General features: G+C 48.5%; 2 protein-coding genes across 3 annotated transcripts; both read left to right on the forward strand.

The window, feature by feature from the left end:
• The first annotated feature begins 7522 nt into the window (after positions 1-7522).
• On the forward strand, positions 7523-15584 carry tmem33 (transmembrane protein 33). 2 transcript variants are annotated; one of them, XM_084469408.1, is made up of 8 exons: positions 7523-7620; positions 8406-8486; positions 9892-9986; positions 10757-10944; positions 11481-11548; positions 12383-12516; positions 13928-14011; positions 14426-15584. In XM_084469408.1, the coding sequence occupies exons 2-8, from the start codon at positions 8433-8435 to the stop codon at positions 14553-14555; spliced, it is 753 nt and encodes a 250-aa protein (XP_084325534.1). In that variant the 5' UTR covers positions 7523-7620; positions 8406-8432; the 3' UTR covers positions 14556-15584. The 2 variants fall into 2 exon arrangements, with proteins under 2 accessions (XP_084325534.1, XP_084325533.1); XM_084469407.1 differs by having other exon boundaries at positions 7525-7624.
• A 944-nt stretch (positions 15585-16528) lies between these two features.
• bbs7 (Bardet-Biedl syndrome 7) lies at positions 16529-25714 on the forward strand. Its single transcript, XM_084469195.1, has 19 exons — positions 16529-16599; positions 16732-16797; positions 17034-17096; positions 17264-17439; positions 17750-17936; positions 18235-18307; positions 18797-18904; positions 19886-20016; positions 20743-20827; positions 20980-21082; positions 21293-21485; positions 22070-22144; positions 22592-22660; positions 23249-23388; positions 23624-23788; positions 24189-24298; positions 24667-24770; positions 25011-25134; positions 25385-25714. The coding sequence occupies exons 1-19, from the start codon at positions 16564-16566 to the stop codon at positions 25516-25518; spliced, it is 2142 nt and encodes a 713-aa protein (XP_084325321.1). The 5' UTR covers positions 16529-16563; the 3' UTR covers positions 25519-25714.
• Positions 25715-25905: the final 191 nt, after the last annotated feature.

The raw sequence follows: 25905 nt of genomic DNA on the forward strand, positions 1-25905 counted from the left end.
AAGTTCAAGCACTGAGCAAACAGAGAGAGAGAAAGAGAAAGAGAGAGAGAGAGAGAGAGAGAGAGAGAGAGAGAGAGAGAGAGAGAGAGAGAGAGAGAGAGAGAAAGGGGGGGGGGGGTGAAGATGGGAAAGTTTGGGGAGGGTGGGGGTCGTGTCATCGGGTCAAGAAAAGTCAACAGGAGAGCGGTCTGGATGACAGAAGGAATTTGATATCAAAAATGCATAAATCTTCACGTGAGGGGCGGGCGCACAATGGGGACAAAGAGCGCGAGTGGCGGAGTCAACATGGATGAGCTGTTAACGGTCACCATAAACCACCGGGGCCGCGCGAGGGCGGCGCGCGGACGGGCGATGCGCATCTCGCGGGGGTTCGTCTTCTTTTATTCAGGCTAACGCACGATCTGCCACCTGACGTCATCAAATAAGAATTAAATGAACGGTTAAAAATACAATGCGTAGAAAGCGTAAAATCCTTTCAGAGCGCATTGGAATGGCGTCGCCAGGACTGCGCGGGTTAAAGTTCTGATCCCGTCCCCTGGAGACGTCTACTCAGACCCTCTATTGGTCCACCGGGGTCCGGACTGGGAGCTTCTGGGCTCTGATGGCACCTCTGATGGTGGTCTGTACTGGTCTCAGTCCTTGCTGTCGCTACCGGTCTCTGGTCTCCCACTGGTCTCTGTCTCTACAGTTCTGGTCTCTACTCTCCTATCTCTCTCGGCCTCTGGTCCGGTCTCCAGACTCCAGTCTTCTCTCCCTTCTCCACTCTTCTGGCCTCTAATGTCCTCTACAGGTCTCTACAGGTCTGGGGTCTTCTGGTCTCCAATGTTTTTGTCTCTACTGGTCTGGTCTCTCCTTGTCTCTTCTGGTCTCTAAAGTTCTCTACTCGTCTCCACTGGTCTGCTGTCTACCACTGGTCTCTAATGGTCTCTCTCTACTGGTATCTCTTTGTCTCTACTGGTCTAGTCCTACTGGTTTGGGCTCTACTGGTCTGGTCCAACTGGTCTGGCCCGGTCTGGTCTCTACTGGTCTGGTCTCTACTGGTCTGGTCTCTACTGATCTGTCCTGGTCTGGTCTACCTGTCTCTACTGGTCCAATCTCTACTGGTCTTCTGGTCTCTACTGGTCTGGTCTAACCGGTCCCATGAGAACTGGGGTTGACCTTTGGCCGGGCTGCAGCAGAGCGTCCCAGCATGGCGTCGCCCCCCCCTTTCCCCCACCTACCAGACCCCCCGCCCCCCCTCCCCCTCTGAACTCCATACTTCTGGACCAAAAGGCGCTATTAGAGAAATCCTTCCTTTTTGACAATTTAATAGTGCAAACCAATCATGTGTGTGACACGCCTCATTCATCTCCTCGGAGAGACAAAGCCTGGTCTCTCCGGCGTCTGGACCGCCGGACCCGCCAGTCAGGCCGCTCGCTATTTCCAGACCCCCGGACAATGTGCGCATTGTGGGGGCCGCCCGGCGTGTTTGTGGAGCCCCCACAGGCCAGAGGAGTGGATGTTTTACCCCCAGGACGACAGATAATGTCCAGGATCACAGAGAGGGACGTGAACGGGACGCAAACCCAGAACCCAGCCCTGAACCCGGAAGGACAGACAGACCCAGATCCCTGAAGGACAGACCCAGAACACTGACAGACAGATAGACCCAGAACCCTGAAGGACAGACCCAGAACCCTGACAGACAGACAGACCCGGAACCCTGTGCTGAACCCTTTCGGACAGAACCGGTACCCGGCGCTGAACCCCGACGGCCCCCCGAACAGGGCCCCATCCCTCCTCTGAAGCCACATCTCAAAGCCAGGGAGAGGAAAACACGCCTTGGTAAAATTGCTTGAATCCCCGAGTTATGAATTTGTTTGTGAATCAATTTGGAGGTTCTGGGTATTTTGCGAGCGGTGTTCCGGGTAACGAGGCGGGATGGCTCCCGGGAGACCCCCCCCCCTCACCGCTCCGCAATAAAAGAGACAGCAGCCCCCCTAGACTACTGTATAATTTTTAATATATATACAATAAATGTTCAATTTGTTTCCTGAAATGACGGGAAATAATAACGTCACATTCTGCAGCCATCCGTTACCGCCAGAGGATGTGCGTGTTGCCCCCCCCCCCCCCCGATTAATTCACCTGCGGATTGTGTTTGATAAGCAATAACACTACCGGAGGACCGCCCCCTGGCCCACTGGCCAATGAGAGCGCAGCGTCTGCCGGCAAGGTGTGACTGTAGCGCTTTTTAATCTGTCAATATTGAATTTATTAAAGTGGGATTAGAGCCTAATGCAGCAGTACAGCAGAGAGGGGGTTTCCAGCCTTACAGTGTCAACACCTCGGAGAGTTAGGGCCATGCTTCATAACCACACAGAGATAGTTAATAACCTCTGGTAACTCGCTCTTGGTCTGGGTTTGGTACTTTATGTTGTGTCATGAAGGCCTGTGGGCCTCATCTCTGATAAGAGATGATCGCTGAGACATTGGATTAGCTGGAATATTTGCCTTGTTAAAAGTAGGCTTCACAAATTATATGAAAATAGACCTGCACTATGTAGATGCATATCCAGTACATACTAATATGTAGATACTATAGATGATACAGATTAGGATGAAACCAGAGGGTAGGCTGTTTCATTCACTGAGTGACAGCGGTGTTATGTAGGCCTACACACTCTACACACTCAAACTGGAGAGTTAATGTGTTGTTATTACTTTATGAGTGGGATATCATCACACAATATTTGATGAATCACACACTAGAAGTGGGCTAGTCTGCATAATAAGTATAGACCCGGACACAAATAGCAGTGGCAAGGCCACGGCTAGGCTAGGCTACAGGCTAGCTAAAGTTAGAAGGCTATGCTATAGCAGCACGGTGCGGTGTTGGTGTCTGTGTAACTCGTAACTCACACATGCGTACACGATACATTGATAAAGCTTTGTAACAGAGGCCTGGATGCTAAGGAGTTATTAGCTATTGACTTTCGTAGATGTTTTCTACCTACGTTTTCAAATATTCTCTCTGACCACCCATAAGGGGGGATAAATAAAGAACATCTTATCTCAGCGTAAGCCTATTGTTAGCTTACTATAGCTCAGTCTAAGCTAATAACGCTAAATCTCGCCGGCTAACCACGGCTATATTTCGTGGTTATTGTTTAAACATTGTTCCAGTCCCCTCTGCCCTGATGTGTTGTGGCCCAGAGCGGTTTCCCAAACGGTCACGACCCCACGAGGGGCTCAGACCTCATGAGTGGCGCCATTATCCACTGCCGCGACCAGAGCCTCAGACACAGACCCCATTAATGGTAATGCTTTAACTAAACTCCACAATAAGGCAGCTGCGGCCTCAAACTTGCTCTGTGGTTTAAGTTCAACAAGGAAACAAGCCATTCACAGAGTTAAGAAATAAAACAACTAACCCTACGTGGTTTTAATTATGAGCTCGTTCTATTCCTGCCCCTCAGTTGCCTATAGGGGCCCCCGGACCCCAACTTTGACCACCCAGTCTGGAGCCACAGTAGATGTGTCCTTCTCTAGAACTTCAGTGTCCTTCCCTAGACCTTAAGTGTCCTTAGACCCTTAGTGTCCTTCTCCAGATCCTAAGTGTCCTTCCCTAGACCCTAAGTGTCCTTAGACCCTATGTCCTTCTCTAGAGTAGATGTGTCCTTAAACCCTAAGTCCTGACTCATTCTCTAGAGGAGATGTGTGAATTTGTTCACCGCAGCCTTGAGTCTCAAACAGATTTGTTTTAACGAGAACAATTCACCAGGAAAATATAATGAATAAATAAAAGGTTTAGGTGTAGATATAATTACATATTTTATATTCAATTTAGTCTGTGATCTATATTTTGACCAAAGCCATGAGTTGAGTCCTTGAAAAAATAATTGTTTATTTTTTTGTTTATTTATAATTGTTGTCTCGTCATGAGTCTATTTTATTGTATTCACAGGCTAATCAATATTTTATTATAGTCATCAGTCTTTATTCATATTTAATCTCGTAATATATTTTATTGTCTATAGGCCTATTTAATGGTCATCATGAGCCTAAATTCTATATTATGTTGTCTTCGTGAATCTATATTTGGTTTCTACAAGGCTATATCTAATGTTATTGTGGAAATGTGTGTGTGTGTGTGTGTGTGTGTGTGTGTGTGTGTGTGTGTGTGTGTGTGTGTGTGTGTGTGGAAATAAATGTGTGTATCGGTAAATAAATGTGTACGTGCGTGTATAAATAACTGTGTGTATAAATATGTGTGTAAATAAACGTGTGCATAAACGGCTGTGTAGACCTAGATTGTGTCTCTAATTGATTGTGTCATTATAAGGCTTTGTGTGTCTCTATAAACGACGCGGTGTTCCAGTGTATTGTTCGAGGCTCCAAAAGGTCGTGTTTGAACTATCCGACGAATCCTGTGATTCCGCGACAGGCCGGCCGGACTGTGACCGATGACGGAACGCCCAAACCATTTGTTGAGACAATCACGAATCAATCCCGTCAGACCCCATTCAGCCGCAAACAAACACGCTTTCAGAGGACGGAGGAGGAACCAGTCCACTGCCCTGTGTAAACAGGAGAGTGGACTGGTTCAGGGTAACCCGGTTAGCCGGACTCGACCCAACAGGCCGACACTCCCTCCTCTGAACCGGAGTAAAACCAGGCGGACCCACGACCGGGTTCACGTTATTTAGAATCAACCTCAAATACATTTCTGAAAATAACAAGAATTGTGTCTATAAGCCATACAATATTTAATAATTAGTAATAATAGGCCTATACATCGTATAATGACAATATAAATATAAATAACATTATTAACCACACCAGAAAATAAAATAAATCGGAATAGTACTAGCCTTGTTTTTATAGTGTATTATTATGTAACAAAAATATGATTTGATATCATAATTCTAATATTATATATTATACAGTTAAATGTAGGATATATGAATTATCAATAACATTGTGCGGCCAATATTTTATTTATTTTATTTTATTGTGCCTTTACGTCAATAATTTCCTCCAGATTATTATTCTTATTATTTATCGTGTCACGTGAAGAAAGCGCCGTGAGGATCCTTGCCCTTGCAAGACCAGGTTGAGGAGCGGGGTCTACCTGCCCCCGCGCGACCAGGCTTATTATAGACTTTTACAATTCTTATCCCATTCTTATTATTAAGATTATTGTTCTATAATATTATAATATTGATAATATTGTTCAAATACACCATCTTTAATTATTCTTATTCAGATGAACCAGGCGCACAGAAGAAGAATGGTATAAAACCATTAAGATTACATATAGGACCTAAATTATAGTATAATAGTATAATAAGTTACTCTTATTAATAATATAATTAATAATATTATACTGTGTATTTGAACAAGTTGAGAGCTGCGGTATTAAGGTCTCTCTGAGGCCGACGGCCTCTCGGGGGGGGGGGGGGGGGGGGTTCTCCATTCGGTGAAAAGATATGTAATGTAAATCCACTATAATTATGACATAATAAACTATGGTACAGTCCAAGCGGGTTATTGTTAAGCGGGCGGACGGGGCGATCCTGGGAACTCTAACCCGTCTGGAGCCGCAGCGGCCTGTCCCCTCCTGTCTCCGGGGAACAGGCTCTCTCTCTCCGGTCCAGAGAAGCTCTTTAGCGCTAAGAGGTTCGGTCTGACGCGGAGTTAAAGTCGAGGAGCTCAAAATCACCAAATTTATTCGATGTTTAAGGGCCTATTTTTTATTATTTGTATTTTATTCTTTACTTTGAGTCATGTCGGATTTATGATTCATATAAAAGCTGTGGCAGATAAACGTGACAAATAGGCTACACCAAACCACGACATAACCCTCTGAATAACGAGAAGAAACATCTTCATGTTTGTATAACAGCCTGGCGCTCTGATTTAGGATGTGAGTTATTTATTTTATGTATTTTTTGTATTTTATATTATTTTGTATATTATTTGAGGGTCGATTTTAAATGCCTGTTTTTATTCTTTATTTTGAGTCGTGACGTTATGATTAATTATTTATAGAAAAAACTGTGGCAGATAAGTGAAATTAATAAATGTGACCACGTTCGCAGCAAAACGCGTCTGAACGCAGACGGTTTAAACGCGTGAAAGTGAGACTTTGGGAGCGTTCTTGGGTCTGGCCCCCCGCGGTGAGGGGCTCCAGACGGCCGAAAGGTCCTCAAGGAATTCTCTCGTCACGACGTGACGAGCTTCTCTTAACGAACACACTCGTTCACATCATTTCACCAAAGCACCGAAATCCACATTGTGTTCCTGACCGTGGATCAGATGTTTGTTCTGCCGGTGAGCGGTGGAGCGGAGAGCCATGCGGAGGATAGAGAGGATAGAGAGGATACTGTAATAGAGAGGATACTCACATCTCTGACGACCTTCTGTCATTACGCGCTGCTTCCCAACACGATGGTGTCCAAACTCTGCGACTATTTCTCAGGGATTCTCTTTAACAAGTGAAAGTTGGCTTCCTCCTCCTGCCCCATTTTATACATGATGAGCCGTCAGTAATGGGATTATTAAACAAAAACGTTTCAGGCGGCTGGCGTTAACCTTAATGCCTAATTAGGTTTTGCAAAGAAATAATTAGATTCTCCAGTGCTTACACTGCCTATATTTTCAAATGCCGTCCACAGACAACACTCTGTGCCAACCCTCTTGGATCATACGTGGTAGGCTACTGTAGCAGTCATATATACGATTTTAAAACATGTTGGGACCAAATAAGATGCACTTAGAGCTAAAATAATTATCTTCAATCCGGTGAAAGCTCGTCCATGAAAAACCAAAATAAAACCGGTCGAGCGGTGACCTCTGGTGGCGAGACGCGGATCTACACCACCGCTTATATTATATTTATATATTTATATCATTATAATCGGAGTAACATCAGTCTTAACTGTGTGTTTGTTGAACTTCTATTTGTGCATGAAATAACTTCATGTAAGAGTAATGTATGAGTCCAGATACATTATTTTATCATGTAATGATGAATCTGTGCTCGATTCAGGTATAGGCCTATACGTGTAGCGGTTATTGATATAAATAAAGATATGCACCGAGTAGCCTATAGGCGCAGTGTAAATCTTCTGATGGTAGTTGTGGTTAGGCCTACAACACACACACACAGAAAAAGCTGAAAAAGCTGAAAAATAAACATATCAACAGAGTACCATACAACAGCGCTCTGGACGCCCTCTCGTGGCGGTCCCACGGAACGACATGTGTGTGTTAAAGTAAATATATATATAAAATCCAATTATCCAAACTATGGACAGGACTACTTTCCACCTGCAGTTTACGCAGTGACAAACAGTTATTTATTAATATATATATATATTTATTTATTTATTCATGTATTCCTGTATACTACTACCTTTTCTATTCACAAACATTACAACGACAAGACCAACGGCCACGGCGACATCCACATGGACGGTGAAACCCAGCTGAAGCAATGCAGCTCTGAAGTATCGCGATAGTAATTCCCTTCGGGATCGCGAGGAGGTCAGCTGATCGTTTCACCGGAGCACCGTGGGACTCTGAGCGCCGTCATCACGAGCCCAGCGGAGGATCATTCATCCGCTTATTTAGCCCGTGAGTGAGTGGCTTTAAAGTCTTTATTCCGTAAACGTGCAGCCAGGTGCCGCCGCGTTCCCCGCCCGGTGAGCGGCTCTCCGGGCGGCCTCCTCCCGGGACGCTCCGCGTTACCGGAGCGACTAGCTACAACACGGCTAACCTGTTAGCGTGCCGAGCTAGCACTGGCGAGAATATTCTAGACATCCTGCTGGTTCAGTGCTAATGCTAATGCTAATGCTAATGCAGTCTGTACACTGGGCTCTGCTTAGTGATGCAGCAGCTAAGGTGCTAGTGCTAGTGAGTGCTACTGCATCCCATCCACTGGGCTCTGCTAGTGATGCAGCAGCTAATGTGCTAGTGCTCGTGGTAATGGTCGTGAAGGGGTGAGACCCTGTGTGTGTGTGTGTGTGTGTGTGTGTGTGTGTGTGTGTGTGTGTGTGTGTGTGTAGAGGTGAGACCCTGTGTGTGTGTGTGTGTGTAGAGGTGAGACCCTGTGTGTGTGTGTGTGTGTAGAGGTGAGACCCTGTGTGTGTGTGTGTGTGAAGGGGTGAGACCCTGTGTGTGTTTGTGAAGGGGTGAGACCCTGTGTGTGTGTGTGTGTTTGTGAAGGGGTGAGACCCTGTGTGTGTGTGTGTGAAGGGGTGCGACCCTGTTTGTGTGTGTGAAGGGGTGAGACCCTGTGTGTTTGTGTGAAGGGTTGAGTGTGTGTGTGAAGAGGTGAGACCCTGTGTATGAAGGGCTGAGGGCCAGGTGCGTCTACAGGCTGGTCTTTAGAGGTGCTGATCTGTGATTTTTATCAACAGCAAAAGAAAGACTTTAATCCTCCCAAGATGTCTGACACCGACCAGCAGACCCCGCCCCCGGCCCCCCGCACGGGGCCACTGGTGAGTAGGACCCTCCTACATTCAACGAATGGCTCTATAGAATGGCTCTATAGAACCACTCTAGGACCCCTCTATAGAACCTCTCTAGGACCCCTCTATAGAACCTCTCTAGGACCCCTCTATAGAACCTCTCTCAAAACTCTCAAGTACATTTAACTTCTCTTTAGAACTACTTGATAGAACCTGTCCGTTAGTCTGCATGTAGCAGCAGTAGCTATAACCTCTATATAATCTATCTATATAATCTCTCCTGTAGAACCTCTCTATATAATATCTATAGAACCTCTCTAAGTAGCGCTGACAGCCTTGATCGACAGGATTGTGTCGCTATGAAACATGTTAAAGGGGTAGTTCGGGATTTTGGACATTGGACCTCATTTCCAAGTGAGTCAGTGTGTTATTAATCATTGGAGACCGTTTTCAACACTTTTCATTCAGTCCTTCTAGTTGCAGAAATCGCTGGTGCTAGGCTAGTGCAAGGCGAGTGGAACTGCTAGCCTGCCAATAAAAACAGTTTTAACCACTCCACACACCAATTATAATGCCAGACCATCGATGTAAATGTCTGTGTTGATAGAATGTTAGAAATAAAACTACCCTTGCATCGAGTTTATAATCCCTGTGGTTAGAAGCAGGCTACGGTAGCGGCGGACTGATATTACCTGGAGTGCACTTCTCTGTTTACGTTCTGCTGTAGTGAATTAGTTGCTACACCGGAGCAAAGTGAAATTCCGCTGCTGCTTAGAAAGTAGTCCCTCAAAATGTAATGCGATCATTGCGATACAAGGATAGTTTTATTTCTAACATTATTCTATCAACACAGACATTTTCATTGATAGTCGGGCATTAGAATTGGTTTGCATTGGGTGTACTGTGGAGTGGGTAAAACAGTTTTTATTGGCAGGCTAGCAGTTCCCCTCGACTTGCGCTAGCCTAGCACCAGCAATTTCTGCAACTAGAAGGACTGAATGAAATATGACCGAAAAATCAGTCTCCAATGATAAATAACACATTGGCTCACTTGGAAATGAGGTCCGATGTCCAAAATTACGAACTACCTCTTTAATAGATGTCGATCAGAAAATGTCATGTATAGCAACCAGAATCAGAAATACGTTCCTGAATGTGATGTCAAGGGCTGAAGTCATCCTTAAGGCCGATGTCACTGTTGGGGTGTGAGTGTTATCTTGAGCCTGGACTGGTCCATCTTATCTCACTCCTTTATTAAGTCACCTCACTCCTTCATTAACACACCATACACCTCACTCTTTCATTAAAAGGCATCACTCCATTAACGCACCTCACCCCCTGATTAAGATGCCTCACTCCTTCATTGTCCTGGGGGTCAGGATGTGTTGAGCTGGTCCTCCACTCTCCTCTGAAACGCTGAACTTTTCCTCCACAGCAATTCCTGCTGAGCAACAAGCTGGAAACGGCCATGTGGCTGTCCCGGCTCTTCACCGTCTACTGCTCAGTCATGTTCATCCTGCCGCTGCTCGGGTACGTCTGGGGGGGGTGAGGGAGGGAGGGAGGAGAGAGGAGCAGCCTCAGTCTGGGGCCCTGGGCGGGGGGGGGGAGACATGCGTCACGTGGGGAGGGATGGGGCTGCCTGTCCCCAGACCAGGTCCTTTGTAGAGTTGTTCCGATATCGATACCAGTATTGTAAATTCCTCCGGTACCGCCTAGAACACAGTATCAGGTATCGGCGAGTACGCAAGTCTATGCGGCGATCCGATACCGATACTAGCTCATTACTACACAGAGAACCTCACAAACAATACAGTGTTATGCTGCGTTTGTTAATGGTCGTATACCTACGTGCATTTAAGCTACCGAGTCGGAAAAGCATGGCTGCATGGACACTTAACTCCAAGAATGTATTATTATAATTAAAGATTATAATTGTAAATTATCTGAGTATACTCAAGTTCAGGAAACGGAATCGGTATCAGGAAGGAACAGATGGTATGGGAACATCTGTAGTCCTGATGTTGGAACCTGGACCTGGGAATGTAGCAGGGGAGACAGAGCTGTCGTCACCCTGACACCTTTGACCTTTGTGGAGGAGGGCTGGGCGTAACCGTGAGCGACAGCCACTGGGGGCAGCTGACATGAGACCCATGGTGACGCTGAATGGTTGGCAGGGCAGTGGTTATCAGTGTGTGGGTCAGCTGTCTGAACCGGGTGGACAAAGACTCGAAGATAGGACCTGGAAGACGTTTAGACTGTACATACTCTTACGTGTGTCTCTGTGCCTGTGTGTGTTGAAGGGCGCACGCGGCGGCTAACTTCTACCAGCGCGCCCTGCTGGCCAACGCCCTGACCAGCGCCCTGCGGCTGCACCAGCGGCTGCCCCACTTCCAGCTGAGCCGGGCCTTCCTGTCCCAGGCGCTGCAGGAGGACAGCTGCCACTACCTGCTGTACTCCCTCATCCTGGTCAACTCCTACCCCATCACCAGTATCCTCTGCTGCTCCACCCAGCCGGCCCCAGTAGCAGGCGACGTAGCTGAGCTTGTGGTGTTTACACGAGGAGAGTCGCTCCCCAGGTTCCACAAAAGACTCAAGCCTCACTTGTTCAGAGTTCACCTAGACTCTGCATAGCCTCCCCCCTTACCCCCCTCACACCCCACTTACACCCCTCTTATTGTATGTTGTACGTCCTGGCCCTTAAAATAGTACTTAGCATTGTGTAGCATCTTATCCTAGCTATCTTTGTTGTATACAAGGAATAGGTTAACCTAGTGATTATTATGTACTTATCGTAAGTCGTTTTGGATAAACGCGTCTAATAAATGCCCCTAATATGTAAACTCGGTGTGTCATCATGTACACGTATGATGGGTCAGCCCACCAGTTGGTACGGCCCACTTGTAGGAGATCCCATCATGCATCTGGGAGGCCCTTCAGCAGCCAGTCAGTATCCCACCTGGTGATGTGGAGATGTACAATTTGTGTTGAGCCACTCTCTGCTAGATCCTTAACCAATGTACCCAGTGAGCATCTTCCCAGTCTTCCTCTTCTCTCTACTCCACGCCACCACCTACACCAAGAAGGTCCTCGACGTAAGTCCACCCCCCCTGAACACCGACACCCCTGCCACCTCCATAACCACCACCACCACCACCCTATAGCATTGGCGTGACATAGAACACGCATTACCAAGGCACTGATGTATTCAACTGAAGCTAGCTTGGTGTGTGGTCACCTAATGGTCAGACGGTCATGTGACCACACACCAAGCGGTCCACTGATGTGTCGTAGGGTCGTTACGGCCACCGTTAACGAGGTCAATAGCAGCATGCTGCACTGTGTTGAAGGGGTCAGGTTGGACTAGTAGGCTAGTAGACTCTGCATTCACTGCGGAGATGGAATCCAATGTAGTGGTGGGATTAGATCACAAACCGGCCATTTTGTTATGTGTTCAAATTTAGTTTGAAGAAGTAGTCCAGAAACCAATTTGTCCTGGTTTGAGTAAGGTCTCACTGAGTGTGTCCTGGTTTGAGTCTCACTGAGTGTGTCCTGGTTTGAGTCTTACTGAGTGTGTCCTGGTTTGAGTCTTACTGAGTGTGTCCTCGTTTGAGTCTTACTGAGTGTGTCCTGGTTTGAGTCTTACTGAGTGTGTCCTGGTTTGAGTCTTACTGAGTGTGTCCTGGTTTGAGTCTTACTGAGTGTGTCCTGGTTTGAGTCTTACTGAGTGTGTCCTGGTTTGAGTCTTACTGAGTGTGTCCTGGTTTGAGTCTTACTGAGTGTGTCCTGGTTTGAGTCTTACTGAGTGTGTCCTGGTTTGAGTCTTACTGAGTGTGTCCTGGTTTGAGTCTTACTGAGTGTGTCCTGGTTTGAGTCTTACTGAGTGTGTCCTGGTTTGAGTCTTACTGAGTGTGTCCTGGTCCCTGCAGTCTGTGGGCCCCACCAGCCTCGGCTTCATCAGGAACTTCCTGGACAAGCTGACGGCCAACCAGCAGAACATCCTGAAGTTCATCGCCTGCAACGAGATCTTCCTGATGCCCGCCACCGTCTTCATGCTCTTCAGGTAGGGACCGCTCGCCAGCTTCTACCGGCTTCATCCTTCTAGGTTGGGTTACTAAGGAGCACTTTCGAACATCCGGGTTTAAATGTTCTATTTAAACACCATGATCTTTATTGTATTATTATAATGGGCAGTAACTCTTAATACGGCCAGTTTTTCTGTCGCACCAGTATGTAGGACTGATGAGATTATTTGGGCTAGTAGAAGCTAATGGATGTTGGCCTTGAGGCCAGCAGCTCGGGACCTGCTCTTGTGTGAAAGTGTGTTCTGAATGTGAGCCAGCGAGGTGCACGCCTTGTCGGTTAATCAGCAGTTTAACCGACAAATCAGTCGGTTTTGAAGACCTAGCACTTAATGTACACACTTATTGTATGTTGTACGTCCTAGCATTTAAAAACAGTACATAGCATTGTGTAGCGTCTTATCCTAGCTATCTGTGTTGTGTATGGGGAATGGTTTAACCTAGTGATTGTAAGTGCTTGGCACTTGGTTCTATGAACATCCTTACTGTATCGACAGCGATATATTGTTGGTTCTGTTTCTTCTGACAAATGTCCATTTGTCATTGTAAGTCGCTTTGGATAAAAGCGTCTGCTAAAAATTAATGTTTCACTGCACTCAATATGTTCCTCCTGAAATAGTAACCGCTGCTCTGGTTAATGTTGACTATCTCTCCAGGGGTCAGGGTTAATGTTCTTATCTCTCTCTAGGGGTCAGGGTTAATGTTCTTGTCTCTCTCCAGGGGTCAGGGTTAATGTTCTTGTCTCTCTCCAGTGGTCAGGGTTAATGTTCTTGTCTCTCTCCAGGGGTCAGGGTTAATGTTCTTGTCTCTCTCCAGTGGTGAGGGTTAATGTTCTTGTCTCTCTCCAGGGGTCAGGGTTAATGTTCTCGTCTCTCTCCATTGGTCAGGGTTAATGTTCTTGTCTCTCTCCAGTGGTGAGGGTTAATGTTCTTGTCTCTCTCCAGTGGTCAGGGTTAATGTTCTTGTCTCTCTCCAGTGGTCAGGGTTAATGTTCTTGTCTCTCTCCAGTGGTCAGGGTTAATGTTCTTGTCTCGCTCTAGGGGTCAGGGTTAATGTTCTTGTCTCTCTTCAGTGGTCAGGGTTAATGTTCTTGTCTCTCTCTAGGGGTCAGGGTTAATGTTCTCGTCTCTCTCCATTGGTCAGGGTTAATGTTCTTGTCTCTCTCCAGTGGTGAGGGTTAATGTTCTTGTCTCTCTCCAGTGGTCAGGGTTAATGTTCTTGTCTCTCTCCAGTGGTCAGGGTTAATGTTCTTGTCTCTCTCCAGGGGTCAGGGTTAATGTTCTCATCTCTCTCCATTGGTCAGGGTTAATGTTCTTGTCTCTCTCCAGTGGTGAGGGTTAATGTTCTTGTCTCTCTCCAGTGGTCAGGGTTAATGTTCTTGTCTCTCTCCAGTGGTCAGGGCAGTATGCTCCAGCCCTTCATCTACTACCGGTTCCTTAGCCTGCGCTACACGTCCAGGAGGAATCCCTACTGCCGGTAAGCTAGCCCGCTAACGCTAACTCTTAGCCCGCTAACGCCAACTCTTAGCCCGCTAACGCCAACTCTTAGCCCGCTAACGCTAGCTCTTAACCCGCTAACGTTAACTCTTAGCCTGCTAACTCTTACTCTTAGCCCGCTAACTCGTAGCTGCATGCTGACCTGTACGTACGTTTATTGGTTCGTCTGTATCAAACCAAACGTGCTAATCTGTTTTGTATGTTCTCCACGTTCATCTCTATACTCATCCTCTAATCTGTTGGTTCATGCAGTCATCTTGACGATTATCTGTTTCTACGGTAGCGGTACGTCTCAGTTCCTCCGTGCGCTGTATCTGTGTGTGTGTGTGTGTCCGTTTTCCTCTCGATGTATCTGAGTGCTGACCCCCTCACCCCCCCCCCCCCCCCCCCCCAGCACACTGTTCACGGAGCTGCGCGTCCTCCTGGAGCACTTCATCATGAAGCCCACCTGCCCCGCCTTCTTCAGGAAGATGTGTCTGAGCAGCATCGCCTTCGTCAGCCGCCTGGCGCCCACCGGGGTCTGAGCCCCCCCCCCACCCCCCCCTCCACCCACACTCCTTTGTTTTGGTTTTAAACTTCTTGGGTCGCCCCCCTCCCCGGCCCGCCCAGAGGGACCAGGCTCGAACTCGGGGAGGGGAGGAACAGACGTTACCATGCCAACAGAAGAAAACGTTCTCTGAATGTCCACCACTATTTTTTTTTTTTTCCTGCTTCTCTTTCTCTCTCTTTCTCTCTCTCTCTCTCTCTCTCTCTCTCTCTCTCTCTCCACGTCCGGTTGCCGTCGACGACCGGCCTGCTAGCACTGAGCCCGTCATGCTGTCTCTTTTTTTTTTTACTGATCTGACATATGGACTTGCCTCTTTGCCCATCCTCCCTTCCTCCCCATGCCCCGCCCCCCATCGGGTGTCATGCCTGGAGGGGCGTGGTCTGTCTGGGGTGGGAGGAGCTACGCGGTGCTGAGGCTGTAGCGCCGCCCCTCCGTACCATGGTCTTATTTATGTGATGTCTGCTGACCGTTGCCACGGTAGCGCTCTGAGATTATTGATGGTCGAGCGGCGGTTTTTCACATCGCGCTCTGACAGTGCACGGATGGGGGGGGTGGGGTGGGGGGATATTTCTATTCATTTTTTTCTGTATAACCTTTTGGATTTTATGATGTCTTACTACTTGTGCTATTAAACTTCTAATAATTGCCATTAACTTAAGTTTAGCTGCATTGGTTGGGGTAGGTAGGTGTGTCTTGATAAGTAACATGTATTTTAAATTTGAAGGTCTATTGTTCACGAGTTGCGCTGAATTATCCACTATTTCCATGTTTGGCGTTCCGGGAGTGAATGTGAGCGGCCAATCGCATCGCAGCTGACCCTCCCCGCCTGAACTACTTTGTTTGTACGCTTCCTGCTAATGTCGCTTCCTGGAGTACCGCATGTTCTGATTTTTTGACATGTTAAATGTATTTATTTGCGTATTCAAATGCTATGTTTGTAGATAGTAATAATAAATCCTTAAATGAATAAAATATTAAGATTAAATAAGATTGATTCAGAATACGAGACGTGTCTCACTCGCCTGCTGTCTGATTTTAACTTTAACCTGAACTAATGGACAACTTTTACACAACTTGAACCTGAGAAACAAATCATTGACTTAAAGAAATTAAAGATTTCCAGTGTCACGGTAAGCGCGACATAGGTTGAATATGTTTGCCTTTCAGTTTTGAGTATATTACATTTTTTATCTTATAAATATGAAGTCGTATTTTATTTTACATTTTTATATATTTTTTCTTTTTTTTTTTTTACTATGCAAGACCTCTTACAAACTTTGTTCGTCTTTGTTTGAAACGGTGCGCAAACCTTAAGGGGCGTAAGGGGAGTGAGGATGATGAAGCCAACCAATCAAAACGTGTCTACATCCATGTCGTCGACTCTCGGCCAATCAGGCGCCGATTTAGTGGGAAGCTTCGTTACCAGGACAACGGGCCAGTGCGTCGACGTGTTGTGAAGAAGGGTTCAGTCAGACGTCCTCCGGAGAAGTGATGGACTCATCGGTTGACGTGGTCCAGCTGTAGGTCATCATGTGTCGGAGTTAGAGGTAGCGGGTTGGAAGCTAGGCTAACAAGCTAACACCGAGCTAATGCTAACGTAAAACCGCCTCGCTAATCCCCGAGTGGCGGATAATCCCGACCTCTCGCCGGCTGCTCCTCCAACACCGCTCGGTGTTATGAGCGGCTCTTCTCCGAGGAACCGGTCCGTCCAATGATCTGAGCAGCAGCTCCCGGGTCCCCTCCGTGTCTCCTGTCTCCTCCTGTGGTCCGGCTCCACTCTCCGCCGTGTCTCCTCCACCCTCGTCTCCTCCACCCCCGGGGTCCTGCTCCACTCTCAGCCGTGTCTCCTCGTCTCCTTCACCCTCGTCTCCTCCACCCCCTGAGGTCCTGGTCCACTCTCCGCCTTGTCTCCTCCACCCCCTGTGGTCCTGGTCCACTCTCCGACGTGTCTCCTCCACCCCTGTGGTCCTGCTCCACTGAGCATCATGGAGCTCCACCTGAACCGGGTGGACTACATGCAGGTGATCCTCAGTGACACTGAAACGTGTCCCTGGTCGGATGAAGCTCAGCACGACACCATCTGTTATTCTTAAATAACATTCATAACATACCGAGTTATATCTGATGGAGATGTTCCCGTTTATGACCCGCAGGTCGGGGTCACCTCCCAGAAGACCATGAGACTGCTGCCCGCCCTGGGGAAGAAGACCACCGCGAAGGTACTGCTGGTCTGTCTGGAGGTGGTCTGACTGAGGGGTGGGCTCTGTCTGTCTGCCTGGAGGTAGGCTGTCTGTCTGTCTGGAGGTGGTCGGTCTGTCTGTCTGGAGGTGGTCTGTGTGTCTGTCTGTCTGGAGGTGGTCTTTCTGAGAGGAGGGGGGGGCTGACTGAGGGACAGGAACCAGGTCAGCATCTTAAAGCCTGTCCTGAATATCACCCTGATCTTCCTCTTCCTCAGGTGGCTGTTGCAGACCAAGATGGAGTGGTGACGTGTTTTGGGATGAAGAAGGGCGAGCCGGTGGTAGGTCTCTCTACCGTCTCTGTACATGAACACAACGTTAATAAGCAGAACGTTCTTTCTCAACTGTTGTGTTTATTGTCTGTGATTTTGTTTTAAAGTGTAAATCAGTTTCCACCTAGATGTATGACTAATAGATGAGCCGTCCGTGTCCCTGTCTGTGTGTCCAGCCTGTGTTTAAGACCCTTCCCGGTCAGAAGGTGAGCCGGCTGGACCTGGGGGGGGCGCTGGGGACCCCCCAGGAGAAGATCTTTGTGTGTTCGGGGTCAGAGGTCCGCGGCTTCACCAAGAAGGGGAAACAGTTCCTCACCTTCGAGGCCAACCTCACCGAGAGCATCAACGCCATGTAGGGGCTAGGGGATAGGGGATAGGAGCTACTGCAATTACACTAGCATTAGCAGCAACTCCTCATTACACTATACACTAGCATGAGGAGCTACTCCTTATTAGACTAGCATTAGCATAACATTTACACTAACATTAGGAAGACGTTAGCAGTACATGGGATTTCCATTAACATTAACAACACCATCAACAGTAGTATTTATACTAACATTTACCTACATTTACATGTACTCATCCAGTAACTCTTCCATTCCACCAACCCTCCCTGTGATTGGCTGTGACACTAACCCTCCCTGTGATTGGCTGTGCAGGCGGGTGTTGGGGGCGGACCTATTCGTGTGCGCCAGCTACATCTACAACCACTACTGCGACTGTAAGGACCAGGACTACTTCCTGTCCGGAGACAAGATCAATGACATCACCTGTGTGACCTCACCGCACCTGGAGAGAACTGCGCCCGTCCTCGCCTGTCAGGACCGCCTCCTCAGGGTGCTGCAGGTGGGTGGGGTCAGGGTGGGTGGGGGTAAGGGTCACCAGCACCTCCAGGTGGGTGGGGTTAGGGTCCGTTAGTGATACCTCCAGGTAGGTGGGGTTAGGGTGGGTGGGGCTAGTGTCACCAGCATCTCCAGGTGGGTGGGGTTAGGCAGGGATTTGTTTGTCCCTTTGGTCATTCCTTACCTGTGCAAAATCCCAGCATTTCAGCCACTTCAGTTGTAGTTGCATAACTTTTAGTGTATATATCCGTATTTCAGCATATTCCATGTGTTCATTCTTAACTGTAACTGTATCCATGCAGGGCTCAGAGCTCCTGTATGACGTGGAGGTCCCTGGCCCCCCCTCGGTCCTACAGCTCTACAACAAAGACGGAGGCAAGTCACCCACTCCTCTCATTCATCTATATGAAGTCATTAGCAGACCCTCCCAGGAGACTCAGTACGTTTGAGGTGAGGCTGAGAACCATTACAATGGCTTAGTGCTGCACAGTCTGGTGGCAGCAGCTGGAGAGTGCAGAGTCGCTGTAGGACTCAGAGACACACGGCCAGTACACCTCCTCTACGTTCACTGGGGCTGTGAACCGCAACCCTAGATCTCACACGCCACAACATTCAATGTTATAATGCTTTATCCACACAAAGACACTCACGGTGAACAGCACCTCCTAGAACAGGTCGGCTCCACCTACTGTCTAGAAGCTCACACACGTCCTCCCCTGACCCAGCGTCCTGTTGACCCCTGACCCAGCATCCTGTTGACCCTTGACCCAGCATCCTGTTGACCCCTGACCCAGCGTCCTGTTGACCCCTGACCCAGCATCCTGTTGACCCCTGACCCTGCGTCCTGTTGACCCCTGACCCCAGGTGAGGACGTGCTCTACGGGACGGCGGACGGTAAGGTCGGCCTGCTGAAGATGGGCGAGTCGTCAGCGAGCGCCCAGTGGGAGATGGACAACGAGCAGAAGAAAGGAGGTACTGGTCATACTGTTCAGAGTGATGTAGCACTCTTATTCACTCTACCCAGAGTGATGTATCACTCTTATCCACTCTATCCAGAGTGAGGTAGCAGACACTCTCATTCACACTGTTCAGAGTGATGTAGCACTCTTATTCACACACTTGAGAGTGATGTAGCACTCATGAACATTATTCAGAGTGATGTAGCAGACTCCTCACCCCTAGACTAGCTGGGTGTAGCGTGTTGGTGGAGGCGGGGTCACAGTAGGGATGGATGGATTATGGAATTATGGAAAAAATCATAATCACGATTATTTTGGTCAATATTGAAATCTCGATTGTTCAAACGATTATTTTTGAGTTTGAAAACATGATGCATTTATTCATAATTTCTCTCCAAAAAAACCACTTTGTAAATGAGAACTTTGAAATTTCCCCTTAAAAATATACACAAAATGGTCAAATAGAAAATAAAGTCCAGATATGAATCCAGCTGTTCTGCAATTTCTATAAAAAATTTTTTTTAATCGTTTCAACTCAATTATATTAGTTTGGTGATCGTTTCACTCTGAAATCGAAATCGCGATCAAAATTCGATTAATCGCCCAGCCCTAGGTCACAGCGTGGGTCACAGCGTGTGGGTGGAGGCGGGGTCACAGCGTGTGGGTGGAGGTGGGGTCACAGCGTGTGGGTGGAGGCGGGGTCACAGCACGTGGATGTAGTGGGTCACCGCGCGTGGGTGGAGGCGGAGTCACAGTTTGTGGGTGTAGTGGGTCACAGTGTGTGGGTGTAGCGGGTCACAGTGTGTGGGTGTAGCCGGTCACAGTGTGTGGGTGTAGGGGGTCACAGTGTGTGGGTGGAGGCCGGGTCACAGTGTGTGGGTGGAGGCGGGGTCACAGTGTGTGGGTGGAGGCGGGGTCACAGCGTGTGGGTGGAGGCGGGGTCACAGCGTGTGGGTGGAGGCGGGGTCACAGCGTGTCCTCCTCCGCCCTCCAGGGGTCCTCTGCATCGACACCTATGACATCACGGGTGACGGCGTGGGCGACCTGCTGATTGGCCGAGACGACGGCGGCGTGGAGGTGTACGGCTTCGACGGCTCCGGGGAGCCGGCGCTGCGCTACGAGCATGTGAGTCTGAGAGCCGGACCGCCTCCTCCTCACCGCAGGGGGACAGGACCCCTGCTGGGAGGGGGACAGGACCCCTGGACAAGGCACCTTCAGGGGTTTTGATGGAAATGGTCCGATACCTTTTTTACCTCCCGATTCCTGAACTTGAGTATTGGCCGATACCGAGTATATACCGATACAGCGTCCAGCATCGTAACTACTAATAGAACCTGTTCTAGATTGTTCCTGAACTAGATAATTTACATTTATAATCTATATTTATAATAATACATTTGTATTCTTGTAGTTAAGCATCCATGTTTTTCAGACTTGGTAGCTCAACCGCACGTAGGTCCGAGATGACGTGTTTCCCATTCTGACTTTCCACCTCCGACCGTTAACGAACGCAGCATAACACCGCGTGTTTGTGATGTTCTCTGTGTAGTAATTGAGTCATGTGATAGTATCGGATCAGAACATAGACTTGCGTACTCGGCCGATAGCTGATACTGTGTTTTCGGCAGTATTCAAGGAATTTCCGATACTGGTATCGGTATGGGAACAACTCTAGTTTTTGACAACACCACGTTTCTAACAGCGGCCAGACGCCTGTATGGGAGGCAGGTCTGGATGTTTTTGTTCAACTGTCATCAGTTCATTCAGCCGTCAGCTGCCTGCTTAAGTGTCGCTGTGTTAAAGGTAGACTGAGAGATGTTTCCTGACGCACCCCCCCACCCCCTCCTCCAGGTGTTGTCTGAGAGCGTGACGTCCATCCAGGGGGGGTGTGTCGGAAAGGACTCCTACGACGAGGTCATCACCGCCACCTACACAGGTGATGGTTGATGTGTCGCGGTGTGTCTCTTTGTGTCGTGATGTGGTGCGGTGTGTGGCGGTGGGTTGATGGGTGTTGGTGTGTCGCATTGTGTTGATATGTGTTTGTGTGTTACTGTGTGTCGTGGTGTGTTGACGTGCTGCTGTCTCCAGGCTGGGTGACCGGTCTGACCACGGAGCCCCAGAAGGCGGAGGCGGGGCCTGGAGACGAGCTGCGCATGAGCAAGGAGACCCAGACCAAAGTGGCTGCTCTCAGGTACAGAACCAGGGGAGAGAACCAGGGGAGCCAGGGGAGAGAACCAGGGGAGAGAACCAGGGGAGAGGGCCAGGGGGGAACGACACCTTACTACACCACCCATAACACAGACACTTTACTACACGCTACGCTTTACTACGTCGGTAGTAAAGCCGACGTGGCTATCGTTGGCGCGGTGACTACATTACCCACGCTGCCCCTGTGTCCCAGGCTGGAGCTGGAGCAGCTGCAGGGCCGCGTGCTGCAGGGCCGCGAGCGCTACCAGCAGACGGCCCAGTCCGCCACGGCCGTGTCCGCCGTGCCCGTGTTCAGCATCAACGACAGGTTCACGCTCTGCCAGGACGACGCCAGCTACAGCCTGACGCTGGAGGTCCAGACGGCCATCGACAACCTGCTGCTGCAGGTCAGCACCGCACCACGGGCTAATGTGGGCTAATGTGGGCTAACACATGTTAAGCATCAGAATTTCACGTGTATTAGCATGGTAAACATCACAACAGAATGTTTATTAGCATGTTGAGCCTCACATTAACATGTGTATTAGCATGTTTATCCTCCAATAGCATGTGTATTAGCATGTTGAGCATAACAATAGCATTCGTATTAGCATGTTTAGCCTCCAATAGCATGTATATTAGCATGTTGAGCCTCACCCTAGCATGCATATTAGCATGTTTAGCCTCCAATACTATATGATTTAGCATGTGTCCTCCAATAACATGTGTATTAGCTTCTTGAGTTTCACAACAGTTAGTGCTGTTGGAGGCTAAACATGCTTATACACCTGCTGTTCAACCAGCTAATACACATGCTATTGTGATGCTAAACAAGCTATATAAATGCTATTGTTATGCTCAACATGTTAATACACGTGCAATTGTGATTCCCGTGATGTCCATGTACGCTAACGATTAGCTGTAGGATGCTAGTCCAGGGGAGCTAACGGCTAGAGCTAGCCTGCTTACTGCTGTGTGTGTGTGTGTCCAGAGCGACGTGCCCATCGACCTCCTGGACGTGGATAAGAACTCGGCTGTGGTCAGCTTCAGCGAGTGTGACTCAGAGGTGAGGACCTGCTCAGGTCAAAGGTCACATCATCCCCACCATACCTGTAAGAGCCAAATGCTGCTTTGTATTCATGTTGTAATTTCTTTTATGTAACACTGGGTGGCGCATGTCTGTAAATTGGCCTCAGGTATATAGGTAGGAAATACACTGTTGTTGGCAGGTGTTTGAGCCGGAAGGGCAAAGGGTTTTTGACCGCTTGTGCGCGGCGCCTTGTTATGAGCAATGTGCTGTATTGGAATAAATGGACCACTTTGGATTTCAACATCAAGATCGTCTACATGCGTTTGTTTAGCACAGGGCAATCAAGTGAGCGTAGCATTCTTAACATCTAGCGCGTCAGCCAGGCCTTCCCCGGTCTCAGGCACCTCAGTAGTAGTAGTTCTGTGTTAGACCGAACTCCTTTAACAGTACCCTCTGCTAACGTGTGTCTCCGTCTGACCTCAGCAGCCCAACGGGAACTTTCTGCTGGCCACGTACCGTTGCCAGGCCAACACCACCAGGCTGGAGCTGAAGGTGAGCCGGCCCTCGTCTTCATCACCTCCTCTTCCTCCCTTCAGCTCAGACCTGCAGAGGAAGAGGAGAATGTTTGGACTGATGGATACTCATGCAGACAGCAGCCTACCTCCTAGCTGTAGGTCTCATGCAGCCTACTTCCTAGCTGTAGATCTCATGCAGCATAATTCCTAGCTGTAGGTCTCATGTAGACAGCAGCCTACCTCCTAGCTGTAGGTCTCATGCAGCCTACCTCCTAGCTGTAGGTCTCATGCAGACAGCAGCCTACCTCCACCTCCTCCATCATCATGTAGCTCCTAGCATTACCCGTGGGGCTAATCGGGTCCAGAGAACGAGGCTCTGCTGCTGATCCCTCGTAGCGCAACAGGACTCCCTGGGGTCAGGGGTCGCATGAGGACGCGGTCTCACACACGTCGCACTTCTCGGTCAGAGGACTAGAGACTGACCAGCTCCTGAATCAGGTCCTGGTGGGAGAGTCCTCAGAGCTGGAGATGTAGTTCATTTTCACTTTCACTTTGTTTCATTTTCAGTGTTAGTACCTGAGCAGTGTGTTCCCACCAGGAGACAGACCATAATACTGTGTTTCAGGTGCGCTCCATCGAGGGGCAGTACGGGACCCTGCGGGCCTACGTCACCCCCCGCCTTCAACCCAAGACCTGCCAGCTCCGTCAGTACCCCATCAAGCCGCTCTCGCTCCACCAGAGGACTCACAGCCTGCAGCAGGAGCGGTCAGCACCACCCGCATACTACACCTCCACACCTCTACTTAACTCTACACCTCCACCTCTCTACCTAACTCTACACTTCCACCTCTCTACTTAACTCTGTCTCTCTCTCCCCCCCTCTCTCCCTCTCATGATTTTTCTCCCCCTCTCCCTCTCACATGTCTCCCCCCCCCCCTCCCCTCTCCCCCTCACTCTCTCATGATGTCTCTCTCCCCCTCACTCCCTCTCCCCCCTCCAGTCCGATGAGCCGTCTGAGTCTGTCCGGTCAGTTCAGTCTGGCTGAGATCCACTCCTGGGTGGGCTTCTGTCTGCCCGAGGTCCCGGAGAAGACCCCCGCTGGTGACACCGTCACCCTGCACTTCACCAACACCTTCCTGGGCACCCAGCTGGAGGCCACCTACTGGTAAACCCACGCATGCACGCACACACACACACACGGTTTTGGTTTGGAGCTAGTGAACACGCATCGTTTGCTAAAGTCCACTGGGTAGACTGATCTATCCAGCGTACATCTAGGTGGACGTGCCCACTTGTGATGTCACAATGAAAATCATTCCTTCTCTGTGCCAAACGGCATGTACCAACTAATCACACCCACGCCTGGTGGCATGACATGAGCCCTTTAAATGATTGGGGGAGGCGGGACACACACACACACACACACACACACACACACACACACACACACACACACACACACACACACACACACACACACACACACACACACACACACACACACACACACACACACACACCCTGTCCTATGTTCAGATGAAGGCAGCTGTGCTCCTCTCCTCCAGTAAAGGAGAAGGCCACTTCCGCTCGGACAACATCTCCACCATCTCAATCCTCAGCGACGTCCTCTCCAAGGAGGCCACGCAGCGCAAGATCAACCTCAACGTGTCCTACGGTGGGCGGGAGGCCTGGCACAAGACGGGGTCACATGACATCATCACGTGACAACAACATCACATCACTAACAACATCACGCCAAACACTATGACATAACACTAACATAACATTACACGTAACACAACATTTACATCACATGCTATTAAAGATATCAATTGCGAGTGTGTGCGAGATGTATTGTTCATCTTTATCGTAGTATTGACTCTGTGTGTTAGATAAATTGATCATGTTTATAGGTATGATAAGGATTGTGTTCATCATAGTACTGACTGAGATAGGTGTATTGATCATGTTTATTATAGTGTTGGGTAGATATATCGATGTGTATAGGTATCATGAATGATTGTGTATTGACTGTGACTGTAGATATAAACGATGAGTCGGTGAGCCACACCCTGAGGATGATCCACCCTAAGCTGGAGTACCAGTTGATGCTGGCCAAGAAGGTGCAGCTCATCGACGCCTTGAAGGTCAGACCATCTCTCAGAACGCCTGGAGGACATTCTGGATCAATCGCCTCATCTCCCTGTGTGCTGATCTGTTATCTCCCCCGTCTCCCCCTTCTCCCTCACTCTCTCTAATAATCCCCCTTCTCCCTCACTCTCCCTTCTCCCTCACTCTCCCCCCTCACCCCTCTGCCTCATTTCGCCATCACCTCCCCCTCCCTCCTTCCCTCCTCCCTCTCCCCTCCCTTCCCCCTCATTCCCCAGGAGCTGCAGGTCCACGAGGGCACCGCTGACTTCCTGATCCCGGAGTACCGCAGCATCCTGGACGAGTCGCAGCACCTCCTGGACGAGTACAAGAAGCAGCCAGCGCACCTTGAGAGACTCTACGGTGAGGACCCCTCCATACTGTACCTTTAACTATCACCATACTCTACCTTTAACTCTCACCATACTTTACCTTTAACTATCACTGTACTGTACCTTTAACTATCACCACACCATACTGTACCTTTAACTAACCATACATCTTATACATCTCTCACAACAATCACAAATACACTCTGTCCATATCTGACGTTTCATTGAGATAATGTTTAATAATGTATCACGTGTGTATTATCACTATCTGGACTCTGCAGGGATGATCACAGACCTCTTCATCGATAAGTTCAAGTTTAAAGGTCAAAACGTGAAGACCAAGGTGTCCGCGCTTCTGGAGATCCTGGACAACTACGACCTGAACTCCCTGCTGGACTTCTTCAGTGAAGCTTAGTCTAGTCTAGTGGACCATGGAAGTGTTGTGGATAGAATTCTGTCGGACAGTCTGAATGTTAGTATGGATGTGTTGTGGATAGAAGAGCTCTGTTTGACAGTCTGAATCTTAGCATGGATGCAGTTATGTGATAATTGGAGGATATACTTATAGGTCAGATATAATAGAAGTTTGATCTGATGTACACTTAAATGGATCATTGACATTAAATACATGCAAATATACATTTTATAGAGGTTTTAAGAGAATATGTGATGTGATCAAATAAAGTTCAAAAGCTGTGTATGAGTTGACCCAACTATTAATTGATTTCAAGTAATTACATTTTTATATAGTTAAAAATAACTTCATATTAATTATTCTGCTAATATTAAGTAGCAACGATAA

The sequence above is a fragment of the Micromesistius poutassou genome (assembly GCF_964030765.1).
Source record: "Micromesistius poutassou genome assembly, chromosome: 6".
NCBI lineage: Eukaryota > Metazoa > Chordata > Actinopteri > Gadiformes > Gadidae > Micromesistius > Micromesistius poutassou.